This window comes from Megalobrama amblycephala, linkage group LG12 (assembly GCF_018812025.1).
Source record: "Megalobrama amblycephala isolate DHTTF-2021 linkage group LG12, ASM1881202v1, whole genome shotgun sequence".
NCBI classification, from domain to species: Eukaryota; Metazoa; Chordata; class Actinopteri; order Cypriniformes; family Xenocyprididae; genus Megalobrama; species Megalobrama amblycephala.
Window position 1 is genome coordinate 15,642,276 of NC_063055.1, and position 11,229 is coordinate 15,653,504.

The 11,229-nt window shown below is 36.9% G+C and overlaps 2 protein-coding genes across 2 annotated transcripts; both read left to right on the forward strand.

The window, feature by feature from the left end:
- The first annotated feature begins 3,569 nt into the window (after nucleotides 1-3,569).
- Nucleotides 3,570-5,461, forward strand: LOC125280012 (granzyme B(G,H)-like). The gene is made up of 5 exons (XM_048210311.1): nucleotides 3,570-3,948; nucleotides 4,043-4,193; nucleotides 4,299-4,437; nucleotides 4,832-5,083; nucleotides 5,170-5,461. Exons 1-5 carry the CDS (start codon nucleotides 3,888-3,890, stop codon nucleotides 5,326-5,328), a joined length of 762 nt encoding a protein of 253 aa, XP_048066268.1. The 5' UTR covers nucleotides 3,570-3,887; the 3' UTR covers nucleotides 5,329-5,461.
- Nucleotides 5,462-6,678: 1,217 nt separating this feature from the next.
- On the forward strand, nucleotides 6,679-9,858 carry LOC125280165 (mast cell protease 4-like). The gene is made up of 5 exons (XM_048210499.1): nucleotides 6,679-6,741; nucleotides 8,188-8,338; nucleotides 8,503-8,629; nucleotides 8,792-9,049; nucleotides 9,128-9,858. Exons 1-5 carry the CDS (start codon nucleotides 6,681-6,683, stop codon nucleotides 9,272-9,274), a joined length of 744 nt encoding a protein of 247 aa, XP_048066456.1. The 5' UTR covers nucleotides 6,679-6,680; the 3' UTR covers nucleotides 9,275-9,858.
- Nucleotides 9,859-11,229: the final 1,371 nt, after the last annotated feature.

Genomic DNA, 11,229 nt, shown 5'->3' on the forward strand with positions numbered 1-11,229 from the left:
GTAGATCTGCGATCATTTTCAAGTGCTACTTAAGTTACGATGCTTTTGGGAAACAGACCTTAATATTAAGATCACTCGTACGATCGTTTTTACGATCAACTTAGGCTTACGATGCTTTTTGGAAACGCAGCCCAGGCTGACTTTATTTCTGTCATTCATCTACAACAGTTCTTATTGAGAATTAACAGAAGTTTAACTCTCATGTTTGTTTCATTTGAGGTTACCATGATTGTGATTGATGTTTCCATTAGTTGGCCTCTTAACTTTTACTTTAACTTTTTTTTTTATATATATTTGTCTTCTCTGGCTGCTGTGGTAGTGTTTCTGTCAAACACATTAGCAGTAGCAAAGGAAACTGTAGTGTGATCGTGTGATGAAAGTTAGCTATTGATGATTTTATTATCATTATCATGAAATAGCCTGCTTCACAGATATCATTTGAACATAATTTTTACTGCAACATGAGATCCAGATGTATTACAGAAATCAGTTATAAGATTGAAGATGACAATCACAAACACAGATATCAGTAATCAGCATATGAATCTCAACAATGGTAACAATCAGAACAGCTGCATAATTTATCCATGCTCTGATGCATTGTGGTTGTTTTGTACTACGGTACCCAGCATGCATTGCGGCTACATGACACTTTTTATTGTCACCATAGTTGAGATTCATGTGCTGATTCTTGATGTCTTAGTGTTTCATCTCAAAGTTCTTTTTTTTTTTCAATTTTCTAATTTCTGCAATACAGCTGGATCTCATGTCACAGAAACACAGGATTTGTAATATTAATGTATTAATGGCAATGTATTAATTTTTTACATTTAAACAACATCAGTGATTCAGGCCATTTCACATTGATTATAAAATCATCGATAGCAAATGGCCAACACCTGATCTCATTTCAATTTTTGTTGCTATTGCAAATGTGTTTGACAAACACACTATCACAGCAGCCAGAATAAAGAAATACATAATAAAAGTTAAGAGGCCAACTAATGGAAACATCAATCTTTTCTGTTTCTGTTTCTCTTTTTTCTTTCCTTCTTTCCTTCAGTGATTCTGCTTGACAACAGGCTTGTTAATTCTGAGATGATTCTATAAATATATATATATATATATATATATATATATATATATATATATATATATATATACTGTGGATCAGATAAGGTCCAGTTCTGGTTTATTTCTTTGCTCTGGGCCAGAGTCGGCGCCAGAGCAGATCTACTGGAGGGGCATTGGGTCATCGGCGGTGGGGCACTGCCGTTTGAGAAATATTTTTACGCAGTGGTGACATCACAGTCCAACACAGCAGAAATGCAATAAATAAGAGAAACACGTTTTATTAATATTAATATTATTATATTATTATTTGCGAGTGTCGTTTATTCTCGTTGTTGTTAATTTCTATATCATGTAGCCGCGTTTCCATTACACATTTGCACAAAACTTTTGCGATATATTTTTTTTAACCATTTCGTTATTTTGGCTTGAAATTTCGTTTGTTGGAAATATGAACTGAATTTAGAAATGCTTTTGAAATTAAAAACGTTGCATTTAATAAAAAAAAAAAAAAAAAAAATGAAGACAGCGTTTGGAGTGGAGTCACATTAAAAGGCAGAAAAAGCATAAAGTTATGCCCTCTATTTGAAATTCAGCTCAGTCACACACAGCATAGGGCTGTCGTGGAGTCTATACGCAAATAAATGCAGTTTACCCATCTCTGACATGTCAGAAATAGTTCATCCACCTCTCAACAGTTTATGCACTTCCAGAAAACCATTATAGGCCTACCACTGGTTATAAACATTAGACAACATAGCCTCCATCAAAAACACCTCTTTACAACATATAAGTAACAGGACAGGACCGCTGACATAACTGAGGCACGCATTCGGGCAGCAAGTAGCCAATTGGACAAGCCACGCACCAGGCAGAAATGACATAAGACAACACGATCACATGAGAATGCGTATCAATAAGCTAGTACTAGTGTGTCATCTCGTAGAATATATATAGGCCTATAAATAAAGTGCCATAAAGTGCGTATCATATGCACGCGAAAAACTGCGTACCATAAGCACGCCAAAACTCATTTTGGCGTATATATTCTACGAGATTACAATCTCGTACTATTTATACGCATTTTCGTGTGATCGGGCTCCATAAGCATATCTTACCTGTAAGACTTACAGGCAACCAAGTATAAAACACATACACAATTCTACTGCTTAGTAGGCCTTATCATCAAAGCCAGGCTGGCTTTAATAAGTGAAATGAACAAACGACTTACCCTCAGAAGAAGTGTTTTCGTAAATCCATTTTTTGTCTATAATTAGGCTAACAGTTAGCGCTAAATGTCTATGATAAAGACGGGCAAAATGAAATGGATTATGCGCGCAGCGCGCTGAAAATCAAATGTAACAAGTTTACTCAGCGACCAATAAGCATTGACCTATGATGACCAAGCCTAGTAACATGTCATGAACAACCAAAATTAATGTTTTCCCCGTTGATTTCATTTTATTTCATTTAAGTTACAGTTTGTACATTTAATATTAAAAGAATAACTAAAAGTTATTTTTTGGGGGGGGGCCACGCCATGGCCTGTGGTAGGAGGAGCATCAATGACCGCTAGGGGGGGCACGGCCCTCGAATGCCCCACCATAGCGCCGACACTGCTCTGGGCTGACATGTGGCATTTCTATGGCCTGCTTGTGGCCCAGATCTGGCAAACAGGAGAGGTCCGCCCAAGTGCCATCATTCCCGCCACATGTGGCCCAGATCATCATTCCGCATGTGCCAGATGTGGGCAGACACAAAGTTGGGTCGCAGTTGACGTAGTAAACACAGTGCAGTACTTCCACGTTTACGTACGAATGCCGGCTCCTGCGTCAGCATCACACGTATTCATCGTGGTGCTCACGTGAACAGCGTCAGTCAAAACTGAGCCGGCATTCGGATGTAAACACGGAAGCACTGCTTTCTATGGGGGATAAAAAAAAAACTCTTGGATTTCATCACAAATATCTTAATTTGTGTTCCTAAGATGAAAGAAGGTCTTATGGGTTTGGAATGACATGAGGGTGAGTAATTAATGACAGAAATGTCATTTTGGGGTAAACTAACCCTTTAAGCTTTGAATGTTTAAATATAGTTTATGTGGAGCAAATTGTAACACTGCTAATGCAAGTTTTATTTTTCACTGTTCTATTTATTTTGTACTTTTATAACACAAGATGCTTTTCATTTTTGTCGCTGATTGCCTTTTGCTTTTTATCAGCCCTGCAAAAAATATGGCCTATGCAAAAGTGCATTCTGTTTACTGCTTAGTGCTTAACACACTAAAGGAAGCTGTACTTGTACCAGCTACTTCAGAGGGACTAAATGCCACTAAATTCCACTAAAGGTGGAACAAACAGTAATTCTGTTCAAAATAAATGAATAGAAACCTAGTCATTGTGGATTTGTTCCTTTGTCTGTACCACTTTAGTTGTACCCTATAGAAATGTGTCCGCATGGGTCAAATTAATTCACTTGGTGGCCATCTTGGTAAAATTTCCAGTCAAGCAAGTACGGCTCATATATACTTGAATGGAGAAAGACGTAAGAATAAAATCAGACAAAAATGGTATAATAAATTAAGCTTTTTTAAAAATTAAATCTAATCATTCAAATCATCTGTGGCTTCAATGTGAGACCACAAGGATTAACAAGAACAGTACTTTCTCATCATTGTGTTGCTCGTACAACAATAGGCCTATATTTAAGAAAAAAAGAAAAGGTGGAGTAACATGCCGCTTAATGTCTCCGCCCATATTTAAAATAGATTTATACCATGTTTAGCCAGTGAGATCTCAGTGATTGTCATCTTCATCATGACCATCATCATCTCTCTGCTCCTGCTGGCCTCTCTGCTGCCACACTTGACCTTCACTGGTAAGATTATTTAACAGCATATTATGATATTTTTTAAGAGAGCTTAATTGGTATATGCTGAATAAGTTGACTGACAGCACTATCTCTCTCTCAGCTCGTGTGAATGTGGGTATAGTGAACGGCAGGGAAGCCAAACCTCACTCCAGACCTTACATGGTTTCTCTTCAGAAGAACAGGAATCATATCTGTGGTGGATTCCTCATTTCTGATCAGTTTGTCTTGACTGCTGCACATTGCTGGAACGGGTAAGAGCTTGTTTAGTGTGAACTGCAATGTTGAGTTAAAATTAGTGCAACCATTCAGTGTATCATATGACATAAATGCATATTTCCAATACACTCTTTCAACAGATATGCGATTTTGACGGTTGTGGTTGGTGCTCATGACTTAAGAAACAGCGAGAGTTCAAATCGCATCGGAGTGAAGTCCTACATCCCACATCCAAATTATACATCTAGGCCTAATCGGAATGACATCATGCTTTTGAAGGTAACAACCTGTAGTAAATTTAGTTGTTCAAAAGAATATCTAGTCAGGAAACAGTGACACAAAACACTGTGTTTGATTTTCTATTACAATTTCTTGCTTTAAAAATTACTGAAGGGATTTCAGTTATTTCTATGTAAATTGCCAAATGCCTCTTTGAGTCTGTTTTATTTATTTATTGCTCTGTGTAGAAACAAAAATGGGCAAAAAAAGGCAGAAAACCTGAAAAATCAATGTTGGTTTTTTTTTTTTTTTTTTTTTTGGTTGTTATACAAAGCAGAAAACACTATAATAAATAGGCACTTAAAAATAAACTCAACTTGTCAATGTTAAGGGCTTCTGTACTTACCTCGAAAAAAAATCGATTACTAATAATGATTGTATTTTTGAATTACAGCTAGAGAAAAAAGTCAAACTAAACAACAATGTTAGCCTGATATCATTACCAAGGAATGGAGAAGACGTGGGAACAGATACTGTCTGTATTGTTGCCGGCTGGGGAAGACTGCAGACCAATGGCGCAGGAAGCAACCGTCTAATGGAGGCAAACGTGACTACAATAAATCAGGCAGATTGTCAGCGTAGATGGGAATTGACCTTCCTGGCCTCACAGATGATCTGTGCATATGGCGGTGGTGGATCCTGCAAAGTATTTACAAAAGATGATTCACAGATGTTATGATAATGTAAAAACTGGTTTCACTAGTGACGCGTTGATCTGTTTTTCTCAACTAGGGGGATTCAGGAGGTCCTTTGGTTTGTGGAGACACTGCTGTTGGGGTCACGTCTTTTGGATATAGATATCTCTGCAATTCACCCGAGCATCCTAATGTGTATACTAAGATTTCAGCATTTATTCAATGGATCCGCAAAGAAATTGGAAATATTAAGTGACTTCATGTAAACTAAAAAAGGAAGAAATGTTTTTCTTGAATTCTTCCATAAACCGTCTTTCAATAAAAGTATCACATGGCAAGCATTAATTATAGTCAAAGTGTTCTCGTTGTCACAACCACATATAATTACACACTCAAAATCATTTAGCAGGTCACTTGGTAGCATCATGGCAACACCCTCAGTTTCCAATAATTTCCAATGGGACTTTAGTGTTAAACATATCTGATTGACATTTTATAACCTCCTTCCAGAAGTTTTGGATTTTTGACCACTTCCAAAGACAGTGATATAGTGTACCTTTCTCATCTGAACATTTAGAGCACACATCAGGAATATTAACGGACATATGGTGAAGTTTGACAGGAGTTATCTGCGTTCTCATAAACCATTTACAGTGAAGTGATTTAAACATTGTGTTTATTTTCTGTGTTTGTGCTTTTAGACAAGCATGACTCCAATCTGTCCCATATGTCTTCTTGTATATCCATTTTCCAAGGATTTTATTTATCTAATGTTGATTCAGAACTATATTTAACCATTATGTTATTATAGATACATGCCCCTTCCCTTCTAAATTTCCAGGTGTTATTTCCTCTAATTTTGATAAAGGTATCTATTAAAGTCAGAACAACTGAATATTTTTTGGAACAAGTTTGACATCCATTCAATCTTCATCTACATCTGCAATTCCCTCAACTCAACAGCAGAGGTCAACATACCTAGTTTTCTAAATCAGACTTCTAAATGGACCCTTTTTACACTTCCATTGTTCTCAGAAGCAAAAGTTGTCATGGGTAAACTTCTATTGTGGTGAATAGCCATGATAGTGAAAACAGCCACGATAGTGTTTCCATGACATTCCAAAGTGAGTTGTATTAGAAAAACACCCTCACAACAGCGTTCATTTGTGTTTTTTGATTTACTGCCAAGGTAATATAACACAGAGTATAGCGTTATAGATCTATATTCATAAAAAAAATAAAATAAATGAAAATATGAAAAACTTTACTAGATTTGTAATGTGATAACTGTGGAAACACATAATCACAGTCTGTTAAAAGGACTCTCTCTCTCTCTCTCTCTCTCTCTCTATATATATATATATATATATATGAATTATGAATTGTAGAATATTCAAGTAACAAAATGTATGCTGACCTGCTTAATACTTCTAGATCTAGACCAAACCATCTGTGGCCTGAAAATGAGACCACAAAGATTTAGAAGAACAATATTTACTCACCCACAAACTGAAGAAAAAAAAAAAACTTGCGGGCAGCTCAATGTCTCCACCCACCCTTATTTATACAGTGTTTTGTCATGAGAGCTCACTGATTGTCTTCTTCATGATGGCCATCATCATCTCTCTGCTCCTGCTGGCCTCTCTGCTGCCACACCTGACCTTCACTGGTGAGATTGACTGAACTTCACATTGCAACTGCTTATTCATCACTAAAGGCATGTTTACATGAGAACAATATACTAAAAACAGAGAAGTTTTTACTTTGCATTTTTCGCGTACAGACGACAATGTCAAAATGATGCCAGTTCACATGGATCCGGGAAAACGACTAAAAATGCTGTTTTATGCAGTAGTCGGTGATGTCACTTTGTAAAGAAAAACTATGCGCCTACCGACTGAACATGTATTCCACATGCACTTTAAATCACCGTTTTCACAAATTCACGCTTTTGTGGTTTACATTGAGACAAACTTGCTTTGAAATCCATTTTAAAAATTTTGTTTTCAGGCCCCCAAAACAACCGAAACGCACTAAAAGTGTTCCATTAGTTGAAAACAGGGTCCCACTTTATATTAGGTGGCCTTAGGTGGCCTTAACTATTAGGTGGCCTTAACTACTATGTACTTACATCAAATGAGTACAATGTACTTATTGTGTTCAAATTGTATTGAAAAACACTTTTGCTGTTATTGAGGTGGGAATACGGGTAAGGAAGGTACAGGTTTGGTGCATGGGTAGGTTTAAGTACAATGTAAAAACATGTATGTACACAATACGCAAGGCAAGGCAATTTTATTTGTATAGCACATTTCATACACAATGGTAATTCAAAGTGCTTTACATAAAGAAGAACCAAATACATAATAATGAAAATGGAACGCATAAGAAATAAAAATAACAATAAAAACAGAGAATACCGCTATCTGGATGGAAGAGTTAAGAAGTTTCAGGGAGTTTTTTGTTGTCCGTCAGAGTGGATCTAAACGGATCTATCCATCAGAGCGGATCAAATGGATCTTCCTCATGCAGAGGGATAACTATTTATATTTGTCAGATAGCTGTGCGTTTAAACAGTACCCTTACAGACAAATCTTCCTGGACTAACTCTATCCAGAGCTCCATCCAGGGATAACTCTATTCAACTTTGTTGTTCGTCAGAGCAGATCTAAATGGATCTATCTATCAGAGTGGATCTAAATGGATCTTCCTCATGAGGAGGGATAACTGTACAAATATTTGTCAGGTAGCTGTGCGTTTAAACAGTACCCTTACAGACAAATCTTCCTAGACTAACTCTGTCAGAGCTCCATCCAGGGATAACAAATGCTTACTTCCTAATTCTCCCAGCTCTTTCAACCAAACAGCAAGATTTAAAATGCACTAAAAGTCAGAAATAAAAAGATGATACATAAAAATAAGTGCAATAAGTGCATTGTATCAAACGATTAATTTAAATGTAAGCACATAGTAATTAAGGCCAGCTAATATAAAGTGGGACCAAAAACAGCCATCCTAAAAGATGTCGGTATGTTCTCAGCATCTTTGCTGATGCCTCATAAAGATGTTTCTTGTGTGCTGAATAAGTTGGCTGACAGCACTCTCTCTCTCTCAGCTCATGTGAATGTGGATATTGTGAACGGCAAGAAAGCCAAACCTCACTCCAGACCTTACATGGTTTCTCTTCAGAAGGAAAAGAATCATACTTGCGGTGGATTCCTCATTTCTGATCAGTTTGTCTTGACTGCTGCACATTGTCAAAAGAAGTAAGACTTTTGTTTGCTATAATGATTGATTATTAATATTTAGATGAAGATTTTAGATAAAATGACAGTAGTATATATTTTAAAGAGTTAAATCAGCATGCTCAGTATGCTTTTATAAAAGAATGCATAAATCTGTGAGAAATAATACTACTTTCTTTCAAAAGAAATGAAATACTAACAGTTGTGGTTGGTGCACATGACCTAAAAAATGACAGTGAGGGTTCAGTCCGCATCAGAGTCAAGTCTTACCACAAGTACCCGGGCAAAATGAATGACATTATGCTTTTGCAGGTAAATATCTACACTTGTTCTGGTTACAGAAAGAAAAAAAAAATTACTTAGGGCTTTTCTGCACTAACCTCATATTAAAGTGACAAAATGAATTAATAAACTGTGGTTTAATCTTATGGAAGATAAATCTATTTGTTATTAATGAATGCTTTTACATTACAGCTAGAGAAAAAAGTTAAACCAACCAAAAATGTTAACTGGATATCATTACCAAAGAAAGAATCCATCAACAAAACAGACCCTGATTGTAGTGTTGCAGGCTGGGGACGTCTGAACATGAAAGGTCCAAAGAGTGATTGTCTTATGGAGGCCAATGTGAAGATAATGGATAATGCAGAATGTAAAAAAAAATGGGGAAAAAAACATAAATATTCAGTCTCACAGATGATGTGTGCACATGGCCACGGTGGATCCTGCAAGGTATGTAATCATTTCATGAACTGAGTTGTAATTGTGATACGGCATTTTAGTGACATGTTGATCTGTGTTTCTTAACAGGGGGATTCAGGAGGTCCTTTGGTTTGTGGAAACACTGCTGTTGGTGTCACATCCTTCGGTGACCCTCTTCAGTGTAATTCACCTAACTATCCTAATGTGTACATTAAGATTTCACCATATATTCCATGGATTTATGCAAAAATTTGAAATGTTAAGTGACGTTATTGATTAAAAAAAAAAGGAAGAAAAGTTTTTCCTGAATTTTTTTCAAAAAAGTACATGGCAATCATCAATCAGTCAAAGTGTCTTCTTTGTCACAACCATATATAGGTGGCACTGGGCAATAAAGTCATTTAATATTAGCAAGTACGGCCCATTTTCACAAAGAAATAAATCTCCAAAACTGGAATAACTATGGTATAATAAAGTAAGTGTCACTCTAAGCACCAGGTCAGTCACTCTCAGCAAGTGTCACTCCTCAATCACCTGCAAACCATTTCCCTTGTCATCACTCACTATATCTGCAGTCACCATCCTCACTCATTGTCTGGTCTTGTCATTGACAAGCTCTTCAGATTCCTTACCTGAATACTCACCTGCGATTCCTGAGATACCGTCTTGTCATCTGTCTTCTAACCATCCATCTCCCTGCTCACCTGCCACAGACACCCATCATTCACCTGCACACAGGATACCAGAATTACCCACCAGCTAAGTCTCCATCTGACTATCAGCTATATACAGACTCACATGTGCTGCATTCCCATTCTGCTCACATCTCTGCTAAATAAAACCTGTTGAAAAGTACTTAACTGTCTGTCCTCTTCTGTGTGACAGTGAGATTCTTTAGCTCAAAGAATTTTTTTTTTTCTTTCTTTTTCTAGTTGGAAACACACACATAATATAATATAATATAATATAATATAATATAATATAATATAATATAATATAATATAATATAATATAATATAATATAATATATAATAAAGTAAGCACCAGCTCAGTGTGTGTGTGTGTGTGTGTGTGTGTGTATATATATATATACGTATATATATATATATATATATATATATATATATATATATATATACACACAGGTGCTGGTCATATAATTAGAATATCATCAAAAAGTTTATTTATTTCTAATTCCATTCAAAAAGTGAAACTTGTATATTATATTCATTCATTACACACAGACTGATATATTTCAAATGTTTATTTCTTTTAATTTTGATGATTATAACTGACAACTAAGGAAAATCCCAAATTCAGTATCTCAGAAAATTTGAATATTGTGAAAAGGTTCAATATTGAAGACACCTGGTGCCACACTCTAATCAGCTAATTAACTCAAAACACCTGCAAAGGCCTTCAAATGGTCTCTCAGTCTAGTTCTGTAGGTTACACAATCATGGGGAAGACTGCTGACTTGACAGTTGTCCAAAAGACGACCATTGACACCTTGCACAAGGAGGGCAAGACACAAAAGGTCATTGCAAAAGAGGCTGGCTGTTCACAGAGCTCTGTGTCCAAGCACATTAATAGAGAGGCGAAGGGAAGGAAAAGATGTGGTAGAAAAAAGTGTACAAGCAATAGGGATAACCGCACGCTGGAGAGGATTGTGAAACAAAACCCATTCAAAAATGTGGGGGAGATTCACAAAGAGTGGACTGCAGCTGGAGTCAGTGCTTCAAGAACCACTACGCACAGACGTATGCAAGACATGGGTTTCAGCTGTCGCATTCCTTGTGTCAAGCCACTCTTGAACAACAGACAGATGCGTCTCGCCTGGGCTAAAGACAAAAAGGACTGGACTGCTGCTGAGTGGTCCAAAGTTATGTTCTCTGATGAAAGTAAATTTTGCATTTCCTTTGGAAATCAGGGTCCCAGAGTCTGGAGGAAGAGAGGAGAGGCACACAATCCACGTTGCTTGAGGTCCAGTGTAAAGTTTCCACAGTCAGTGATTGTTTGCGGTGCCATGTCATCTGCTGGTGTTGGTCCACTGTGTTTTCTAAGGTCCAAGGTCAATGCAGCCGTATACCAGGAAGTTTTAGAGCACTTCATGCTTCCTGCAGCTGACCAACTTTATGGAGATGCAGATTTCATTTTCCAACAGGACTTGGCACCTGCACACAGTGCCAAAGCTACCAGTACCTGGTTTA

Excerpts from the sequence above, each read along its gene's own strand:
- LOC125280012 (XM_048210311.1), top strand. The coding sequence starts at position 3,888 with ATGACCATCATCATCTCTCTGCTCCTGCTGGCCTCTCTGCTGCCACAC. Across the intron at positions 4,438-4,831 it reads ATGACATCATGCTTTTGAAG|CTAGAGAAAAAAGTCAAACT; the intron begins GTAACAACCTGT and ends TTTGAATTACAG. Across the intron at positions 5,084-5,169 it reads GCGGTGGTGGATCCTGCAAA|GGGGATTCAGGAGGTCCTTT; the intron begins GTATTTACAAAA and ends TTTCTCAACTAG.
- LOC125280165 (XM_048210499.1), top strand. The coding sequence starts at position 6,681 with ATGGCCATCATCATCTCTCTGCTCCTGCTGGCCTCTCTGCTGCCACAC. Across the intron at positions 6,742-8,187 it reads GCCACACCTGACCTTCACTG|CTCATGTGAATGTGGATATT; the intron begins GTGAGATTGACT and ends TCTCTCTCTCAG. Across the intron at positions 8,339-8,502 it reads GCTGCACATTGTCAAAAGAA|AAATGAAATACTAACAGTTG; the intron begins GTAAGACTTTTG and ends TTCTTTCAAAAG.